Source organism: Pituophis catenifer, unplaced genomic scaffold (assembly GCF_029215685.1).
Source record: "Pituophis catenifer annectens isolate HBS135680 unplaced genomic scaffold, rPitCat1.0.hap2 SCAF_8, whole genome shotgun sequence".
NCBI lineage: Eukaryota > Metazoa > Chordata > Lepidosauria > Squamata > Colubridae > Pituophis > Pituophis catenifer.
In genome coordinates this window covers 20,898,655-20,921,324 of record NW_027256888.1, presented here as the reverse complement: position 1 = coordinate 20,921,324, position 22,670 = coordinate 20,898,655, and the positions used below count along the sequence as shown (strand labels likewise).

Below are 22,670 nucleotides of genomic sequence, written 5' to 3'. Positions count from 1 at the left end.
ACTCCGAGAACCCAGGAAAAGGCAGGAAAGAACCCCTTTTGGAGGACCGAAGGGAATACGAGAAGGTGGAAACCGCAATAGACCACATAGAGGGGGAGGAGAAGATTTCAAAGGAATATTGGGACCTCCGGGAGGTTTTCAGCAAAAAGGCCTCGAATGTATTACCTCCCCATAGACCAATGGACTGTACCATTGAAATACTTCCTGGAGTGAAGCTCCCTAAACCAAAAATCTACCCCATGACCCCTCGGGAGCTGGGGGAACTATGGAACTTTATTGACAAAAACCTAGAACGGGGTTTTATCCAACCAGCCAGGCCGAGGGTGGCAGCACCAGTAATGTTCCAGGAGAAGAAAGATGGGTCCTTTCGCCTAGTGGTTGACTACAAAAATGTAAACGCCATTTGCGTAGAAAATGTCTACCACCTGCCGCTTATGAAGAACATGCTGGCCCACCTAGGCAAGGGGAAAATCTTCACCAAGCTTGACTTACGAGAGGCTTACTACAGAGTTCAAATTAAGGAAGGGGATGAGTGGAAAACGGCTTTTAACTGCCCGTTGGGATGTTTCCAGTTTAGGGTGCTCCCTTTCAGACTACAAGGAGCCCCTGCTGTATTCATGCAATTAATCAATGAGGTACTGCATGAACACTTATACAAGGGGGTGCTGGTCTACTTGGATGACATTCTTATCTGTACCGAGAACATGGACAACCATGTGAAATTGGTGAGGACTGTCCTGAAAAAACTCAGGGCTGCTGAACTATACTCCAAACTCTCAAAGTGCGAATTCCACCAAGACAAAATTGACTATTTTGGATACCGCATCTCGCACGGGGGAATAGAGATGGATCCGGAAAAGGTCCAGGCACTGTTGGAATGTGCCCCACCACGCACCCGCAAACAACTACAGAGCTTCCTGGGATTTGCTAACTTCTATAGACAGTTTATCCCCTCATTCGCCAAAATCACTCTGCCGATTACCAATCTTTTGAAGACAAAAGGAGAAGTAAAACCAAAGCCCTCCCAATCCCTCGAATGGACTATGGACTGTCAGGTGGCTTTTGAGAAACTAAAACGCTTGTTTGCTGCTGAACCAGTCCTTAAGCATCCCGACATGGAAAAACCGTTTTCTGTTCAGGCTGATACAGCGATGTAGCAGTAGGAGCAGTACTTCTGCAAATGAATGCAGATGGAAAGCTGCAACCCTGTACTTATACTTCCCATAAACTAACGGAGACCAAGATTAGATAGGCCATATGGGAGAAGGAGGCTTTCGTGGTGCGTTGGGCCCTGTTAACGTGGAGGTAATTCCTTGAAGGGGCTAAGCACCCCTTTGAGGTGTGGACTGACCACAAGAACTTGGAGGCTTTGAAAACGCCACGTAAACTATCCCCAAAGCAAGTCCGTTGGGCTCAGCATTTCAAATGTTTTAAATTTTCCCTGCGCTATCTTCCTGGAGGGAAGAACTTTATGAGTTTGATTCTGTGACCCCTGAGGACGTGGACAGGATTCTGGGTAGACTGAATGCGACCACATGTTTGTTGGCCCCGTGCCCCTCCTGGTTAGTGCTGGCTTCCCGGGAGGTGACGCGAGGCTGGCTCCAGGGGATTATAAATGCTTCATTGGGCGAGGGTGTCTTTCCCGCCGCCTTGAAAGAGGCGGTGGTGAGACCTCTCCTCAAGAAGCCTTCCCTGGACCCGGCAACATTGGCTAACTATCGTCCAGTCTCCAACCTTCGCTTTGTGGCGAAGGTTGTTGAGAGTGTGGTTGCACGACAGCTTCCCCAGTACCTGGATGAAACGACGTATCTAGATCCGTTCCAGTCGGGTTTCAGGCCTGGGTACAGCACGGAAACGGCATTGGTCGCGTTGGTGGATGATCTCTGGAGGGCTCGGGACAGAGGTTGTTCCTCTGTCCTGGTCCTATTAGATCTCTCAGCGGCTTTTGATACCATCGACCATGGTATCATGCTGCACCGGTTGAAAGAGTTGGGGGTGGGAGGCAACGTATTATGGTGGTTCTCCTCCTTTCTCTCCGACCGGTCGCAGTCTGTGTTGACAGGGGGGCAGAGGTCGACCCCGAGGCCCCTTATATGTGGGGGTGCCACAAGGATCGGTCCTCTCGCCCCTTCTGTTCAACATTTATGTGAAGCCGCTGGGCGAGATCATCCGTGGTTTCGGGGTGGAGTACCATCAGTACGCTGATGACACCCAGCTGTACATCTCCACCCCGGACCACCCCAACAATGCCCTTGAAGTGATGTCCCGGTGCCTGGAGGCCGTACGGATCTGGATGGGGAGAAACAGTCTCAGGCTCAACCCATCCAAGACCGAGTGGCTGTGGTTTCCGACGTCCCGATATAGTCAGCTGGTGCCATCGCTGACTATTGGGGGCGAAGCATTGGCCCCCACGGAGAGGGTTCGCAACTTGGGTGTCCTCCTGGATTCACGGCTGTCTTTAGAAGAGCACTTGACGGCCGTGACCGGGAGGATTTTTCATCAGGTCCACCTGATTCGCCAGTTTCGTCCCTTTCTGGATCGGGACTCGTTACGCACGGTCACTCATGCCCTCGTCACCTCCCGTCTGGACTATTGTAACGCTCTCTACATGGGGCTCCCCTTGAGGAGCACTCGGAGGCTCCAACTGGCGCAGAGTGCGGCCGCACGGGTGGTGATGGGAGCGACATGGCGCTCCCATGTAACGCCTCTCCTGCGCAAGCTGCACTGGCTCCCGGTGGTCTTCCGAGTGCGCTTCAAGGTCTTGGTTATCACCTTCAGAGCGCTCCATGGCTTAGGACCTGGCTATTTACGGGACCACCTGCTGCCACCAATAGCCTCCCACCGACCAGTACGCTCCCATAGAGAGGGGCTCCTCCGGGTGCCATCGGCCAAACAATGTCGACTGGCAGCCCCCAGGGGGAGAGCCTTCTCTGTGGGGGCACCTACGATCTGGAACGAGCTCCCCCCGGAGATACGGAGGATTCCGGATCTGCGTACCTTCCGTCGCGCGCTTAAGACGTTTTTATTCCATCAAGCTGGCCTGACCTAAACTTTTCCTCTTTTTAAATGGAATTTTAAATTTGGTTTTAATTTATTGGGGTTTTAAAATGTCTCAGCCAAATTTATTTAATTAGTTTTATCTCTATTTTAAATTTTGTATCTATATGTTTTATTTTATGGCTGTTCACCGCCCTGAGTCCTTCGGGAGTAGGGCGGTATACAAATTTAATAAAATGAAATGAAAATGAAAATGGCAGATGCACTTTCCAGATTACCGCAGTACAACAGTACTAGAGAGGAAGTGATTTGGCCAATCATCCCCTCAACTCAGCTGGCGGTACCAGTAACTACTCGAGCGCAGGCTAAGGCAGATCCAGCTTTATCGGGCGACTTGTTAAAGCGAATACAAGAAGCTCTCAAGACCGATGAGTGGTTTTGAGCCCACTTGATTGAGTGTACACTGCACAATGGTCTGGCTTGGGTGGGAGCCAAATTATATGTTCCCGCCAGTCTGAGAGCAATGATCTTACAGCACGCTCATGATGCCAAAGTTGCTGGGCATTTCGGATTTTACTTATTTATTAATCAAATTTCTATACCGCCCTACTCCCGGAGGACTCAGGGTGGTGAACAGCCAAGATAAAATACAGATAATACAAACATTAAAAGTCCCTTAAAATTATTAAATATTTTGGCCGAAACACAGATTAAAACACCCAATTTATAAAATGAAGCAAATTAAAAATTTAAAAAAGGAGAGTTAGGCCAGGCCAGCCTGCTGAAATAAAAAAGTTTTGAGAGCACAACGAAACGTGCGCAGATCCGGGATCCTCTGTATCTCTGGGGGGAGCTCGTTCCAGATGGTAGGTGTTCCCACAGAGAAGGCTCTCCCCCTGGGGGCCACCAGTCGACACTGTTTGGCCGACGGCACTCTGAGAAGCCCCTCTCTATGGGACCGTACTGGTCGGTGAGAGGTATTGGTAGCAGAAGGCAGTCTCGTAAATACCCCGGTCCGATGCCATGGAGCGCTCTAAAGGTGGTAACCAAAACCTTGAAGCGCACCCGGAAGACCACCGGGAGCCAGTGCAGCTCGCGCAGGAGGGGGGTCACATGGGAGCGCCATGCTGATCCCATAACCACTTGTGCGGCCGCATTCTGGACCAGCTGGAGCCTCCGGGGGAGGCTCATGTAGAGAGCATTGCAGTAGTCCAGGCGGGAAGTAACGAGAGCATGAGTGACCGTATTTAACGAGTCCCGATCCAGAAAGGGACGCAACTGGCGAATCAGGCGGACCTGATAAAAAGTCCCCCTGGCCACGGCTGTCACATGCTCTTCCAAAGACAGCCATGAGTCCAGGAGGACACCCAAGTTGCGAACCCTCTCCGTGGGGGCCAATAACTTGCCCCCAATAGTCAGTGATGGCACCAACTGACTATATCGGGATGTCGGAAACCACAGCCACTCGGTCTTGGATGGGTTGAGCCTGAGTCTGTTTCTCCCCATCCAGATCCGCACGGCCTCCAGGCACCGGGACATCACTTCAAGGGCATCGTTGGGGTGGTCCGGGGTGGAGATATACAGCTGAGTGTCGTCAGCGTACTGATGGTACTTCACCCCGAAACCACGGATGATCTCACCCAGCGGCTTCACATAAATGTTGAACAGAAGGGGCAAGAGGACCGACCCTTGTGGCACCCCACATACAAGGGGCCTCGGGGTCGACCTCTGCCCCCCTGTCAACATGGACTGCGACCGGTCAGAGAGAAAGGAGGAGAACCACCGTAGGATGGTGCCCCCCACCCCTAACTCCTCTAACCGGTGCAGCATGATACCATGGTCAATGGTATCAAAAGCCGCTGAGAGGTCTAATAGGACTAGGATAGAGGAACAACCCCTGTCCCGAGCCCTCCAGAAATCATCAACCAATGATGACCAATGCCGTTTCCGTGCTGTACCCAGGCCTGAAGCCCGACTGGAATGGATCCAGATAAACCGATTCATCCAGGTACTGAGGGAGCTGTCGCGCTACCACACTCTCAACAACCTTCGCAACGAAATGAAGGTTGGAGACTGGACGATAATTTGCCAACACTGCTGGGTCCAGGGAAGGCTTCTTGAGGAGAGGCCTCACCACTGCCTCTTTCAAGGCGGCGAGGAAGACACCCTCCCTCAGAGAAGCATTTATAATACCCTGGAGCCAGCCTCGTGTAACCTCCCGAGAGGCCAGCACCAGCCAGGAGGGTCCAGTAAACGTGGCTGCGCTCAGTCTGCCCGGTATCTTGTCCACGTCTTTGGGCGTCACAGAATCAAACTCTTCCCAGATAATACTCACAAGACCTGCCTCTGTCCTCCCCCCTGAATCTACCCAGTCAGAGTCCAGGTGTTCCCGAATCTGAGCGATTTTGTCATACAGATACTGTACAAAATCCTTGGCTCTGCCCTCCAAGGGGTCCTCCCGCGCTTCCTGGTGGAGCAGGGAGCGGGTCACCCTAAACAGGGCGGCCGGGCCATTATCTGATGACGCAATAAGAGTGGCAAAATAGTTATACTTTGCCGCTTTTATCGCCACCAGATAGGTCTTAATATGAGACCTTACCAGTGTTCGGTCAGATTCAGAATGGCTGGCCCTCCAACTGCTCTCCAGGCCTCTTTTCCAGTGCTTCATCTCCCTCAGCTCCTCGGTGAACCAAGGAGCCAGGCAAGATCAGCGCCGGGTTAGAGGCCGCAAAGGCACGACCCAATCCAAAGCTCCAGCAGCCACCCTATCCCAGGCGGCCACCAGCTCCTCAGTCGAGCTGTGTGCCAGAGCCTCAGGAAATGGCCCAAGCTCCTCTGGAACCTATCTGGATCCATCAGGCGCCTGGGGCGGTACCACCTCAATGGTTCCGCCTCCCTGCGGCGGGGTGCGGCGGTTCGAAGGTCAAAGCGAAGGAGGGAGTGATCCGACCATGACAAGGGCTCGATCACTATATCCCCTATCTCAAGATCACTCAACCACTGACCAGAGACAAAAAAACAGGTCTAGCGTGTTTCCCCCCCGTGTGAGTAGGGCCGTGAACTAACTGGGTCAGGTCCATGGCCGTCATGGAAGCCATGAACTCTTGTGGCACCTCAGACGCCTCACCGATGGATGGCAGGTTAAAATCCCCCATGACCATAAGCCTGGGGGTGCCAACCGCCACTGTGGCTATAACGTTGAGCCGCTCGGGTAGGGTTGCCGCTACGTGGCAGGGAGCCAGGTACGTAACCAGCACGCCCATCTGCACCCCATGACCCCACTTCACAAGGGGGGTCTCACATCCAGCCGTCTGAGGAACAGTGGCCTCCCTTGAACCAAGACCTTCTCTAATGACAACCGCCACCCTCCGCCCCTCCCCTGTGTCCTCGGCTGATGGAATGCGCGGAAACCGGGTGGGCACATCTTAACGAGGGGGACCCCCCCTCCTGGCTCAACCAGGTCTCCGTAATACCCGCCAGGTCCGCTCCCCCCTCCTGAACAAGATCACAAATGAGGGGGGCTTTATTTACCACAGACCAGGCGTTGCACAGCATCAGCCGAAGGCCCAGGGCCTGAGGGTCTGTGCAACCTGGGGAACGAGAGGAGCATTGGAGGCCGGAGCGCACCACCGCTTGGAGCCAGCGGGCACGCGCTCCCACAACCTGATGTGGCCCCCTGCTCCCGCCATATCTGCCCCTCCCACCCACAGTACTGATGTAATGTCCATCCACAACACAAGCTCTAACCCCCTCCTTGACCCCGGTTTCCGCACCTCTTCAGCCGGCTCTGGCCTCCTCCCCGACAGGTTCTCCCCCACCAGACAGTTCTGGTGGTCCGTACTCAAGAAAGACATAGAGGCATACGTGGCTAGCTGCCCCATGTGTGCCTCGGCCAAGAGACCTCCGGGGAAGCCGCCTGGATTACTTCAGAGCGTTGCCAGGCCTGATGCCCCTTGGAGAGAGATCTCCATGGATTTTATTGTGGAATTGCTTGAAAGTGGGGGGAGCACAGTTATTTGGGTGGTCACTGATTTGTTTTCCAAACAAATGCATTTTATCTCATGTCTCAAGATTCCTTCTGCTAAAACACTTGCGAAAATGTTTGTCCAACATGTGTACTGGTTACACAGTGCCCCCAAGCATACAATTTCTGATAGGGGTGTCCAATTTACCCCCCATTTCTGGAAAGAGTTCTTAGCGCTAATAGGCTCCGCCCAGGGATTAAGCTCCGCCCACCATCCTGAGACAAATGGGTCTTGTGAAAGAACCAATTCCGTACTGGAACAGTATTTGAGGTGTTATGTCAATTATCAGCAAGATAACTGGGCAGAGTTATTGCCATTCACAGAGGTGGCTTATAATAACTCCATACATAGCAGCACTGGGTTCACCCCTTTCAAGGTGGCTTTCGGCCAAGACTATGTGCCAATTCCAGAATTGCCCCAAGAGAATCCAAAACACCCCTCTCTGATTGATTGGATCGAACAGCTATGAGGCACATGGGCGGTAACTCGTAAGGCACTCGATGAAGCGCATCAAGCTCATAAAGCCCAGGCCGATAAAAAACGGGGGCAGGCACAAGATTATAAAGTTGGTGACATAGTCTACCTTTCCACCAAATACTTGCAAACTTCCCAAAGTCAAAAAAAGGAAGCACGCCTGACATTGTCTCAAATTGCAATGACCTCCCAATCCCATTATGCTCAAGGGAGAGCAGCACGGCATTTTAGACTCCCCCATACATTGGGGAAAAACCCAGCCTGGAAAGACTTGCCCCCCCCCCAGAAACTGAATGACATATTAAAGCCTCCAGAACTGCTTTAAAAATTCCATGACTGACACCCAAATAAACCACATTGAACCGTTTTGCTATTTGAGAACATTTTTGTTTCTCTCCTTCCCCTCTCTTTTTTTCTTTTGCAGGACTAATGTCTCTGTCAAGGGGGGCAGAATATCAGGTCTGCCTGCCTCAGCTTGGGGTCTCATAGGCATCCTGCTATGTAAAGAAGGCGGTGGCGAAGGATGAAAGGGGGAAGAAAGAGGGGAAGGATGAAAGGGCAATAAAGCTTTGTGTGTATGTAATAGGAAATCGGGAGAAGGGGAATGACAAGTGATAAGCACCTGGGCAGCCAGATCCTGTTTGTACCAGCATCCCACAACCAGGCACCCTGAGAAATATGTGAATTGCCCCAAATATCTCAGAGTTCTCAAAACATCTTGATGAGCTCTGGTTGGCTGGAAACGGACTGGTCAAGGAGGAGGGATGGCTTGGGGGCACCTACATCTTATTTTTGGATCTAGCGAGTGTGGTAACTTTCAGATCTGGCTTGACTTTACTGCAACCAACATCCTTAGTAAAAGAACCCTTTGCTTTAACCAAATGGAGTCAAAGGCTTTTTTTCCCTAAGAGATCAGAGTGGGACAGGTCTGACAGGATATTTGGGTGGGTGGGTGGGTAGGTAGGTAGGTAGGTAGGTAGGTAGGTAGGTAGATAGATAGATAGATAGATGATAGATAGATAGATAGATAGATAGATAGATAGATAGATAGATAGATAGATAGATTCACACACACACACACACACACACACACACACACACACAAAGAGTCTCACATTATGAAATTCCAAGATGCTTCTTCATTCTTAACTGGTGCTTACTAAGACTCTATTGTTAATTACTTGCTTTTGGGCAATTCAGCAACATATAACCTACAAGGTAGTATTGGATTGGATTGAAACACCTTGTTGTAAGGATCTGAAATTTAAAGGAAGACATATTAATTTATTCATTTCAAGCATTATCCTTTAAACTATTAGAGTAGTTAAATCTTCCCATAATGAAGTAATTGCATCTGAATTTAGAGAAGAAACTTGTTCAAATTTTATTATAGATTTTTTTCAGTATATGCATTTATCATCATATTTATATGTGTAGGTCTGTTTCTGTGTATGCCTGAGTGTGTGTGAGAGAAAGAGAGAGACAGAAAGAGAGAGAGAAGTGTGTATATGTAGTGCTACCTTCCTCTTTTCTCTTTGTTGGTCTAATTGTGAAATATACAACCTAAGTGAAAGACAATACAATTTCCAATGGATTTCTAGGTCACTAGAGTATATTCTCTGCTTACTGCATACAGTAGTTGCACAGGCAATTTATAAAAATGGGGAAAAGGAAATTGGATGGATTATGGAGGGTGTCCATGAGCAATGTATTTCTATAATGCCTCTTTCATATTGTATACAAGTTAGCATGCATAAAAGAGGAAACTGGGAAATAGCTGAATTTTTATAAGCTTTGGAAATCTGTTGCAGATTCTGCTTTTGTGATTTAACATTCTTTTCACTATTTAATTCTATTTCAATGTATATTTTTAAACATTTTTCTAGTTTGCATGGACTAGAGATGAATTCAGCCTATTAGCAGCGGGAAGGTAAATATCTTTGTTTCAAAGAATACTATTAATTTTAATACTGTTAAAATAATACAACGGTCAAAATCCCTGAAGCAATTAATAATGATGATATTTCAAAGTCTCTTTCAAAAGGATATAAATTTAGATGTAATAAAGATTTGTTTGTCTAAACATTGGATATTATACAGTAGAAACTTTCAGTAAAAGTTAAGATTTTAAACTCACTTCATTAAAATCATTTAAATATCAAATGTGATTTTTAGTCTTGCAGGTCATCTGATTGAATGTGGTCCTCAATGTACAGGTGGAATATTCACTGACTGGCATACTGTTCCAAAATGGTATGTTTATTGTTCTGTAAGACATGGTGGTGAATATTTTAGTAATATATTTTAATACTTAAATTGCTGAATGATAGCATTATAAAGACACTATTCAGCCTATGATCATATTAATATCTCTGCAAAAAATATCTCTGCAAAAAATAATTTTGTCACTAAGTAAGCTTATATCAATCTCCTTATAGAAATTCTACTAGAATTTCTATTGGAATGTTTCCTGCTTAAAAATAAGCTAGAAAATAAGCCAGTTTAGTCTTTTAAGTACAATTTTAATGTGATTTCACTTTAAATACACTAGTCTTATAATAACATAGTTCCAACATGTCCTAAATAGGTGTTCTGTAGCTACAGACCTAGAATTCAGGCTCTTCATAAGGAAACTGGGGAGGGTTTTTGGTGGAATGAGATTTATTCACCATGTTAGGCACTGACAGCCTCTGAGTGCTTAAAAATATCCAGTAGTACAGCTCAACAATGGCATGGGTAAGATAATAGAGAGCTTGTTTAATTATGTCATCTCCTGGGAAACTAGTGCTAATAAGATTTTTATGGAACTAGGAGTAGAAGTTAAGACTGAAAAATCTGCTGGGTCCTGGGAGAGTGCAGTGGTAGATGTTATTATGTTTATTCCTCCTTAGAATTAATGCCCTGTGATGAGAAATCTTGCCAATTGGCACTTGTTTATGTGATGCATCTTTAAATAAAAGTTACTGACAATGCTGAAAAATCAATTGTGCCATTACAATCTGCCCACCGTAGCCAGTTTTGTGAATTGGTGCTAGCTCATAATGTGTTAGTGTGTTTCATTATAGCATAGCATTATTTTATCTCTGCTATGTTTCATACTTAGATTTTTAATAAGCTGTCATGCTGTCATCTTCATGTCCATGAAGATGTGGCTGCAATTTATTAAAGCTGCTATAGACTATAAGTCACAACATCCTCCATTTTGTCCTTGTTCTTTCTTTCTGGCAACTCTTTCCCCTACATGAAATGCAATGTGTTTGCAATCTCTACTGCATTATGATTGTAATATGGCTGACTCTGAATACCTCAATTAGCTGAAACTTGTGCAATATAATAAGGGTAGGAAATGTAGGCACTGAACCTCATATAGGTTGACTAGGAATTGTTCTGAGAAGTGGGCAAAGAATGTTAAAGATTTCAGAGTGGCTGATAACTTGGGAAAAAATACATTTTTCCCATAATACATTTGCTTGAATTAAATCTCACTAAAGCTGCAGTGTAAAAGTGAGATGCAACAAAAGCAATTAATATCCAATTGTTTTGTTGTGATACTTTTACTGCAACATGAAAGATATTGTGGTACATGTTTTCTTGGACTGATATTGTTCGCATACTGATAGCTCTTTTTTAAGATTTGATACTTTTGTCTCTTTTCTGTATCTAATTGGTTTATTCAGTTGATCATTTGGTTGTCTACGATTAAATTAAGGAGCTGAGCTAAAAGGACTTTTATTTAAAAAATGGTATACATTTTGATAATTTGTTTATCACTGTTTTAAACCACATAAACATTCCCATGAAATACATTATTGATATACTTTCCATATAATTAAATTTTAATATTTTGAACTTTTAGGCATAATATCGGTTTCCCCATAATAGAAGCTTCTTCTGATGGAACTTTTATTGTATTCAAAGCACCTAACACAGGAGGCCTGGTGACTTTTGGCACTGTGGCAGAACAATTGGTATATGAAATAGATAACCCTAAAGAATATCTCTTACCAGATGTCACATGTGATTTTTCTCAAGTCTCCCTTACTGAAAGTGCAGGTCAGTGTCTGCTGATATTGGATTATTCTAGGGAAATGACAGGGGTGGTATACCGTTTTATTGTTGTTTGAGAAAAAGAATGCTTTTATGTGAATGTCATAACAGGAATCAGAATTCTGTAAAAGGTTTACTCATTCATAATGTTCCTATTGTCTAAGTAAGGCTGGCTGGGGAATTCTGAAAGTTGAATTCATACACCTTATAGTTGCTAAAGTTGAGAAACACTGGTTTGAAGAATTATGATCTGCAGATTTTGATGCAGAAGGAAATGCAGAGTCCTGGTGGTGGAGTGAGTGTCACATCATACATACTTGCATTGTGGAACTTTTTTCCATTTCAACATATAAAAGTGTGTGTGTCAAATCAGGTATTGTAAATACTGACTTTAAATTCATGTTCATGTAACAGCACAAAACAGGGAACTTGAGATGGAGATCCATGGGTGGGAATCAGACAAAGAAGGTTAAATGATTATTATTTACATAGGTCTGGCAGACTTCATGACATAATTTTGCCTTTGCACAGAAGTATGTCATGATGCACATGTTGTAATTTTCACCTCATTATGACTTGCTAAAAACAGTGATGAAATTAAACTGGAGGCACCCTATTCCTGTGATGGCGAAACTATGGCACGTGTGCCCAAAGTGGCATGTAAAGCCATATCGCCAGGCACGCACGGCCTTACCTGCTTGTCTTCCGAGTTTCTGGCGCGCATGCATGCGCAATGATCAGCTGTCCCTTGCGTGCATGGCAGTGCCGAAAACCGGCCGGTGCATGTGCGCCAGCCAGCTGATCGTCGGGCGCGCATGTGCGGTAGAACCCGGAAGTTTGGCTTTTCTGGAGTGCAGCCCTGATGAGTGCGCATGCGCGCAACATTTTCACATGACAGTTTGCCATCACTGTCCTATTCAGTGGTGGGCTGCTGCCGGTTTGGACCACGTCGGGCGAACCTGTAGTTCTGACTATCAGCTGGCCCTGCCCACCCACCCCTGCTCTATCCTGTCCTATATTTCCTTCTTTCTGGCTCAGCAGATTCGCGCGGCACAGCTGATTTCAACGCCTCCGCTGTTCTATTCTATTAGATGGTAAGCAGCTGAGCTTCAAATTGCTGCATTTTGAATGCTGCACACAAGCATGTTACGTGCGTGTGAGAAGCCCGCATGTGTGCGCAAAGCACGTACTCACAGAATCGGTTGTTAAACAGGTTGCAGCCCACCACTGACCCTATTCACCTTGACTCTTAGTTTATTTTTTAAAATTTTAATTGGAAAAAAATCTCATTGCATATTTCATACTATTAGTAAAAGCTAAACCTTGACAGTATGTATTTAATCTGAATAATACAATGCAAATGTTAATGGAATGGAAGGAAGAGGAAAAAATGTTAGTCTTAAGTGAAAAGTTAAATGAAAGTTTCCTCCAAAATTGAGTTCAACTCTTGGTGACTTTGAACTGTGTAAACAATATTGAAATGATTTTCTAGTCCTTCTTACGGGATATTTTATCTATTTCCTAGCCTAGCCTATAGCCTTGAGATTTCCTGGTGTTTTTACCAACTACATTTCTGCTTACCTTTTTGAAAGTAGCCAATGTCAGCAAATGCTGCTAGTTTCTGAACTCCAAATCAATAGACATGCAATGCATTCATAACTACCTACCAGAAATATGCAGTATTTGAATTATATCAAGATTATTGCATATTTATTACATGTTTTAAATAACAATGCATGGAATGGAGAGAGATTATGCAGTAGTGGGTTCAGCATGCATCAAGTGAGAAAATGATCAAGAGATCTGGAAAAGATCATTCTCTAGGGCTGGCCGAGCAACATCTAAACAATACATGTTCAAAATGACAGTGGGAAAGGAGTTTGATAAAAGGAAATAAACCAGAGTTATATTATTCCCTGACATTGATAGAAACTGATTTGAAAAGGTCTGCCAACTTTAATAGCTATTGCTAATTATTTATTTGCACACTGTACTGCTTTATGATTGCAAAGTCATTGATTTTTGCCTACATTTATGAATTTAAAACCTTATATATCTCTTTTGCCAAACTTTTGATTATTAATACATTTTAACTTTTTTAATCTTTTTCATGCAATTTTAAAATATCCATTGAATAACTAAATAAAACAAGGTTTTACTGGATGTATGCTGCCTTTGGTCAATGAAGCATTAATGATGCTAAGTAGGCCAGTTTTAATATACTCCTTGCACGATATCAGTCCTTATTGGGCAAGGATTCAAAGAACATAAAACTAAATATTTTCTCAAAATGTGCTTTATTTGTTCAAAATTGCCTCAATAAGCAGTAGCTGCGTTTAAACATTTTAAATGCAGCTACATTTTAAAATGTATTTTAAAAAATAAGAATTAAAATATTTTAACCTTCAAATGAACTTCTAGTTTGTAAATGGCCCACTATGACACATTTGAACTCCAAATGAACTTTCACATGAACTTTCAGTTAGTTATTCTACTAGAAATTGAACAGATGGAAAGTAGACAGATTTCTGAAATATCTTTAGATATAAGTGCTGTGACATGTACTCTAGAAAAAGGACTGCAAGGCCTTTCTACTTTAATTGTTTACTTTAGTAAATAGTTCATATGGCAGGATTAGATAAAGCATTTGGGTGAACTTAATGATGCTCTTTTTAATATTTTAAGAGTGATTCATTTTGTAATATAACTGGAACCAAAATTCTATTAAAAGCAAAATACTATTTGTTTTTAAAGGCATATTTGAGCTAAGTAGAATGTTAAGGGTACAATTACACTGCACATGAGTCTATTTAAAACTAAATTTCAGAAAGTTGATGTGATGTAATCCCATTAAACTAAAGTGTGCTTTTATATTCTTTTATGTTGCTTATGTTTTTTTCAGAGTAGACACTGGCATTTAAATGCTTAAATGTAAAATATTTATAAAATATAGAATAAATTAAAAACATTAAAATACTATTCAAAATAGTGAAAGAACCCACTGAAATATAATATTCGGAATAGAATAGGGATAGGGACAGGGATTAGAACAGAACAGAACAGAAGAGTTGGAAGGGACCTTGAAGGTCTTCTAGTCCAACCCCCTGCTCAGACAAAAAACCCTATACCATTTCAGACAAATGATTGTCCAATCTCTTCATAAAACTTTTTTTTTTTTTTTTTTTTTAAATTTGATTTATATGCCGCCCTTCTCCGGAGACTCAGGGCGGCTTACAGTGCGTTAAGCAATAGCCTTCATACTTTTGTATATTTATACAAAGTCAGCTTATTGCCCCCACAAACTGGGTCCTCATTTAACCTACCTTAGAAAGGATGGAAGGCTGAGTCAACCTTGAGCCTTGGAGAGATTCGAACCAGCAGTAAATTGCAGGCAGCTGTGTTAATAACAGGGTGCTTTAAACCACTGTAGTACCAAGGCTCTTTAAACTTCCAGCGTTGGAGCATTCACAACTTCTGGAGGCAAGTTGTTCCACTGATTAATTGTTCTAACTGTCAGGAAATTTCTTCTTAGTTCTAGGTTGCTTCTCTCCTTGATTAGTTTCCATCCATTGCTTCTTGTCCTGCCCTCAGGTGCTTTGGAAAATAACTTGATTCCCTCTTCTTTGTGGTAACCCCTAAGATATTGGAACACTGCTATCATGTCACTAGGGCTTATTTTCAGGGGAGGGCATATATTTATGTCCACCCCAAAAATCAGGCTTGGCCTTATTTTCAGGACATGTCCTATTTTTGAGAAAACATGGTACTTCCTGGTTTCCGGTTGACGTCACTGTACTAGCAAGATGAGCATGGAGACTGCTCCTGCCTCACTCTTGCAAACTTCTTAGCCTGGGCGGCTTTTATGCTGGCAGCAGCCCCGGAGAGGCGGCCATAAGCGGATAGGAGCAATACCGCGCATGTGGCAACCCGGCACGCGAAGGGAATCTCTCCTGTCACAGGCTGGGAAGACGGCGCCAGTCATGGCGGCCCCAAAATGATGACTTCCCCATCCTGGAAGGGAAACCCGATCGCAGGTGGGCAAGGAGTCCCTTTCTAATTTAAATTACTTTACTTTGAGACAGATCTTTGATTCCTTTGATCCCCCTATTTTGAGTGTTCGTGGTGGCGGAAAAAGAGTTAACTTGAGTGCCATTCTTTCGATTGGAGCTGAGACGGGGAAAGCAGCTGTTTGTTTATTATACCATGAACTCTTTGGCCACTTCTGAGCTGAGTTGATTGAAAGATCTTCGAAAGAAACATTGTGGAAAAGGATTTGTATCTGATTGCTGGAAAGTTTTTGGGTGGATCACCCCCCTCCCTCTCGTTGATGGATGGTGTTTACTCGTGACTTCTTTGTAGATTAAGAATCGTGATTGAATGGGCAGATTTATCCCCCTCCAGAGCCTTTCTCTTCCTGCTTTCTGTTTGATCATTATTGAGCGTGCGGAATAGCAACCTGCTTCCCTCTAGTGGTGAACTTTAAAATTACAATACACACTGAGTCTCCAGAAGAGGAGAGATCTGAATTTGCTTTTATATTTGACTGAATAAATTACCCCCATTGATTATCACCCTTATTGACTAAATTTGATTTGAAGGTTTCAGAATATAATTTATTTCTGGAATTGGCTAATTTAAGAGTGTTTTTTTTCCTTTTTTTTTGTTTTTTGATTAGGTAATTAACTAAATTAATACTGAAACAGACTAAATATTGGATTAAGTTATATTGTTTGGTGATTAATTATCTCGGCGAATCTCTGTAAGTAGAACTGATTACACAATTATCATAATTAAATTTGAAAGTGATTGGCCGTATCTCTACAAGCAAGATGTCAAGTCCAACAATCATGACAACCACAAAAGCGGGAAAAAAAGTTTTGACACTCCCAACAGTCGCTACTCCTGTCACACCTACATCATCATCCTCATCCTTTAAATCTTTGGATGATCTAGCTGCTACAGAGAAACCTCCATCGTTATCAAATCTACAGAACATGTTGCAGGCAATGTATGAAGTGATGACAAAAAACCAAGGAGTTATCTCCAAAAACTTAGAGGACTTAACATCAGATCTTAAAGGGGAGCTGGGAGCTGTCAGAAATGATATTAAAATGTTGAACGAGAGACTGGAAGGTGTGCAGGGGACATTGACACAACAGGAGAGTAAAGTACAAGATGTAAAGAAGAGAGTGGGACGATGTGAGGAGAGACTGGATGGAAATGAAAGAGAGCAGTTCTCAGTGAATAGGGCCCTCGAAGAAGAAATTATTTTTCTTGAGATGGAAAGATCAGCTTTTTATCTGAGGATACAAAATGTGGTGGAAGAACGGGGGGAGCCTTTAAGAGATATAGTGGCAGACATTCTGGCTGGGATTCTGGAGATAGCTAAGGAAGATGTCCTGAAAGATATTGATGACATTTTCCGTGTACATACGAGTTACGCCAGGAGGCAGAAATTTCTGATAGAGGTCCATGTTAGGTTATCCAAGAAAGCACTTAGGGAAGAAGTGATTTTGAAGTCCAGAGACAAAACAGTAACATATAAAGACAAACAACTGATAATTCTGAAACAACTCCCCAGACGGGTACGGAAATTATGGTGAAATTATCATTTCTTAACTGCTCAACTAAGAAAACACAGAGTGCTATATAGGTGGCTACTACCGGAAGGGTTACAATTTACGTGGGCAGATAAAAAAGTGAGAATTGACAACCTTAGAGATGCCAGAGATTTTCTTATCAGATATATAAACCCCTCAGAATCGGATGTGGGAGAAGAGTCGGAGAGCAAGAGTGGGGAAGAATTATTAGAGGAGGAAGAGAGAGGGGAACCAGAACAGCTAGGCGGGAGAAAGAAAGGAAGAGGACAGACGCAAATAGAGGCAGAGATAGGAGTTGAGGGACTGAGCCAGAGAGAAACAAGACAAACAAAAAAGAAACTCCAAGCAGAAGGCAAGAAAGGGCAACAGAAGAGAGAAGGGATGGGGGAGGAAATTCGTCTATTGTCAGTTAACATCAATGGGCTGAATAGCCCAAATAAGAGAAAAAAGATTTTTAATAAATTAATAAAAGCACGTCTGAATATAATATGCCTTCAAGAAGTACATGTGAAAAGGGATCATCTTTATTTATTGAATTATACCAAACTGGGTCAATTATATACGTCTTTAGCGGAAACTAAAAAAAGAGGAGTAGCAATTTATGTCCAAAGGCATATAAACTTGAAATTAATTTTTGCAGATGAAGAAGGGAGACTTCTAATGATTGAAGTAGAAATTTGTTGTAAAAAATGCTTACTGGTTTGTATTTATGCACCCAATGGGAATCAGAAAGACTTTTTTCAGAGTCTCTATAGTAAATTGGTAGAATATGATTACTCACACATTTGTGTAGTGGGGGACTTTAATGCTATAGATGATAAAGATAAAGACTATATATCTGGAAACAGGAAACAGGAGGGGGAAAAGAGCTCTGTAAAGAAAAGACTGCCTATTATTTGCCATCAAATACAAGAGGAATTTGAACTTAAAGACATTTGGAGGGAAAAACATCCAGAAGATAGACAATACACATACTTCTCCGCCAGGCACTCATCTTGGTCGCAGATAGATGCGGCTTGAATGTCGGGGGAATTGCGGCAGGGAACACAGAAAGTAGAGATAGGTGTCAATGAGTGGGGCAGACCATAATCCACTCTGGATATCATGCGGAGGATTGAAAACAAGGCCTAGATGGAGAAGGGACGTGAGGGTCCTCAAAGGAACAATTTTTAACTTATGTAAAGAAGGAGATGGGTTTTTTCTTCCGGGAAAATAATAATGTATGGGAAACAGCTAAAGCAGTGTTTCGGGGTTTAGTGATAAATTATACAGCTGGGAAACGGAAGAAGGAGAAGGCTAAACGAGACAAATTATTAGAAGACCTGACAAGAAGTGAGGTTGCATTGCAACAGGACCCAAACAATAGAGAATTTAACTTAACTTAATTTGAAATTAGTGCGACACCAAATTAATTTACTAGACCAAGAGGATTTAGAAAAAAAAAATTAGGTGGATGAAACAACGACAATTTGAAAATGCAAATAAACAGGGAAGATGGCTTACATACCAATTAAAAAAAGAAAAGGAAAAGAGTAGAATTCACAACTTGAGAGATGGAAATGGTGATTGGATCACAGGGGAAGAAGGGAAGAAAAGAATAGCGCAGGAATTTTATACCGATTTATATAGAAAAGAAGATAAGCCTGAGCAGGAAATAAGGAAATACCTAGAAGAATCTGACCTACCCAAAATATCGGATATGTCTAGGGAAATACTGGACAGGGAGATAACGGAAGGGGAAATTGAAAGGGTTATGGGAAAACAAAAAACAGGAAAGACTCCCGGTACGGATGGTCTCCTGATAGAATATTATAAGGCACTTTGGGAAGTCTTAAACCCTTATATGACAGACCTATTTAATGGGGTAATCCAGGAGAGAAAGATCCCGAACTCCTGGTCAGAAGCATTAATAACCCTCTTGCCGAAGGATAGTAGTGATTTATCCCTAATCCAGAATTATAGACCTATTTTGCTCCTTAACGCAGACTACAAACTATTTGCGACAGTATTAGCAGAGAGGCTAAAAGGTTTCCTGTCAATTTATACATGAAGATCAAAATGGCTTCTTACCCTGTAGGCAGATTAGAGACAACGTGAGAATAATCATGAATGTTTTGGAACATTATGAAACCCACATTGATAAACAATTGGCTTTGGTTTTTGTGGATGCGCAAAAAGCCTTTGACCGAGTGAGCTGGAGTTTTTTAGTGGGCTTATTACAACATATGCAATTCGGGGAAAGGTTTATCCGGGCAATTCGAACAATCTATTTGAAGCAGTCTACCAAAATTTTAATTAATGGAGATGTATCTGAACAAATCTGCATCGAGAAAGGAACTAGACAGGGGTGCCCGCTTTCTCCGTTGCTATTCATCCTAACATTCGAACCTTTATTGAGGGAAATTAGGCGCAACTTGGGGATAAAAGGATTGCATATTAAGGACCAACAATATAAGGTACAAGCATATGCCAATGACCTAGTATTTATATTGGAAGATCCTATTCTATCGGGCCCAAATTTGATCTATGAGTTAGAAAAATACGGAAATGTAGCGGGCTTAAAAATAAATAAGGAAAAAACTAAGGTTATCATGCAGGGGAAGGAATTAGAAGCAGAACAGGACTTAGAGAAATGGAAGAACCTTCAGACATCACTATTACGTAGGATCATGATTATAAAATCCTATATCCTCCCAAAATGGACATATATATTTTATACAGCACCAGCTAGATTAGACAACAATTTCTTTAAAAAGCTAAATCAATGTGTCCTTAAATTTATCTGGCAAAATAAAAAGCCCAGAATTAAACTTAAAATGCCTCAAGAGGTGAAAGAAAGAGGGGGATTCGGCTTACCAAAATGGGAATATTATTATCAGGCTGCAAACTTAGTTTGGATAAGAGAATGGATCCTGCTGAGAAGAAGACGATTGTTGATTCTGGAAGGTTCGGGATTACAACAGTGTTGGCACTATTTTCTTTGGCAAGATACGGTTAAAAATATATGAGCTTTGCAGGTCATTAAGTAAGGAACATCTTAATTGAAACATGGAGAAAAATCAAGGGTAAATTCTACTTCTTGACCCCGTCTTGGTTGGTCCCACTAGAAGCTGTAACATATAGCTCACTTTACAATAAAGAAAAACACCTATCTTACTGGGAGCTATTGGATGCTCAAGGCCGTTTAAAAACAACTGAGTTTATGTTCATCTGCAGGGCGATTCATCCCTTGATAAGTGGACGTACTTTTTCAAGAAAGAGCTAGCTCTGAGTTTACTGAAACTGCTCCAGTATTGTGCATCAATTCCGGTATCAAATGCAAATGTTGAACGAATTTTCAGCGTCATGGGAAATTTGTGGACTGACGAACCTAACCGACTGCTTGTACCATCAGTTCGAAGTGAACTTTGTATATTTTTTAATATTTCTCAATGTTGTACTGAAATTAAAGAATTATTCCTTAAACACAAAGAATTGATCAAAGCTGCGCAGTCAAATAAAAAATACACACGACAGCAAAGTAAAATGCAATTTAATATTTTACATATTATTATAATATATTTGAAGTTTTGAATTTTAAGTAAAGTTTTGAAGTGATTATTTTAATACGTGTTAAAATGTTTGTAAGAAAATATATAATTTAATTGTAAAAATTTTTTTTATTTTTTTTACTACTTAACCCCCACCCCCACCCCCCGCTTATCCGCTATTTTTTGGAAGCAGACCTGGCAACCCTATACTTTGTTTAGCATACTTCTGAGGCTCTGAGAAGGGAAGCTGACTTCAGACTGGTCTTCAGAGTAATCCAGTCCTTTCTCTTTTCTTTTAACTGTTTGATTTTATTTGGTTATATCTATTGCTCAACTCTATAAACAGAGATTTTGATTTGATTTTTTTTGGTTTAATTATAAATAATCATGAATTCTTAAACATTATTTTTAGGCATTGACGGTGGTGTAGTGAAAGTTCAGGGAGCCAAAGGATTGCCTCCTTCACCATTTTACAAGGTTCTTTTTCATTGCTTTACAATTATATTTATTTTATTTATATTGCTGCCTATTCAAATGCAGCTTTGCGTGCCTGCATGCTGCTTGCACAGCCAATGGGCCTCAGCCTGGTATTGGTCCATGGACTGTGGTTAAGGACCCCTGGACTAGAAGACTTCTAGTCTCTTCCAACCCTGTTATTCTGAAAGATATTTGCTGTGAAGTTCAGAGCATATGGAATATAAGTAACATTTCATTACAGAACAATTCAATTTATATTGAATGTTTATAAAAGATAAATGAAATATCTGTGAAGCAACAGAATTCTTTGCAAATGTGAGTATATGTGCAGGATGATCGGCAGAATGTGTGCTCTCAATCAAAGCCCTGTTTCCAAACATTGAAAAATGAAGGCAGTTTTAGTCATGTGACCATAGCCACTACCTTCCTCTTTTTTATCCTCCCCTTAGGGGTCCCTATATTTGTGATTATTAAAATTAAAGGTCTTGTCTCTTGAATTCTGTGGAGGTTGGTTTTACAAGAATAATATAATAAGCTCTTTATTAGTTCCATAGATAAGCTTAGGTTTAACCATTGGTATACTGACAACATGATTTGCAATGATTTTATCAGTTATAGTTTATTATTACTACTATAATAAGATAGACCAGTGGTTCTCAACCTTCCTAATGCTGCGACCCTTTAATACAGTTCCTCATGTTGTAGTGACCCCCAACCAGGGGTGGGTTCTAAATTTTTTTACTACCGGTTCTGTGGGCGTGGCTTATTTTGTGAGTGTGGCTTGGAGGTCATGTGACTGGGTGGGCGTGGCTAGCTGGTCATGTGACCGGGTGGCCATGGCTATGTGTATAGGGACTACTCAGAAGGCTGAAAAAAGTCATTTCTGACAGGTCCTCGCACTTTTGACTGGTCCTCACACTTATGAACATCCTCACATTTATTCCCGTGCAGCATTCTTAACAACAATGTCACTCATTTCACAACTGCTTCTTTTCACCATGGTGATAAGATAGGGCAAAAAACATAAAATGTGAGGATAGTCGTAAATTTGAGATCTGGTCAAAAGTGCGAGGACCAGTCAAAAATAACTTTTTCAGCCCTCTGAGTAGTCCATGTGCACAAAAGGACTACCCAGAGGGCTGAATAAAGTGATTTCTGACAGGTCCTCGCACTTTTGACCGGTCTTCGCACTTATGACTGGTCATCATTTATGCCCATTGTAGCATTCTTAACAACCATGTCACTCATTTCACAACTGCTTCTCTTCACCATGGTGACAAGATAGGGCAAAAACGTAAAATGTGAGGACAGTTCGAGGACTGGTCAAAAGTGCGAGGACCAGTCAGAAATAACTTTTTCAGCCCTCTGAGTAGTCCATATGCATAAAAGGATACAGCAATAGAGAGGGATGAAGGAAGGGAAGGGAAATTAGAGTAGGAGTGAGGGTAAGAGAGGGAGGAAGAGAGGAGGAGAAGGAGAAAGGAAGAGGAAGTAGGGAGGAGAAGAAGAGGGGGAGGAAG

The 22,670-nt window shown here is 42.7% G+C and overlaps 1 protein-coding gene across 2 annotated transcripts in view; it reads left to right on the top strand.

The window, feature by feature from the left end:
- LOC139320491 (uncharacterized) overlaps window positions 1-22,670 on the top strand; it is a 177,414-nt gene that overhangs the window by 42,821 nt on the left and 111,923 nt on the right. For both annotated transcript variants that reach the window (XM_070948836.1, XM_070948837.1), the window contains exons 3-6: window positions 9,383-9,426; window positions 9,672-9,749; window positions 11,353-11,549; window positions 21,086-21,150. In XM_070948836.1, coding sequence (XP_070804937.1) covers window positions 9,383-9,426; window positions 9,672-9,749; window positions 11,353-11,549; window positions 21,086-21,150 — 384 coding nt within the window. The remainder of the gene's footprint in view (window positions 1-9,382; window positions 9,427-9,671; window positions 9,750-11,352; window positions 11,550-21,085; window positions 21,151-22,670) is intronic.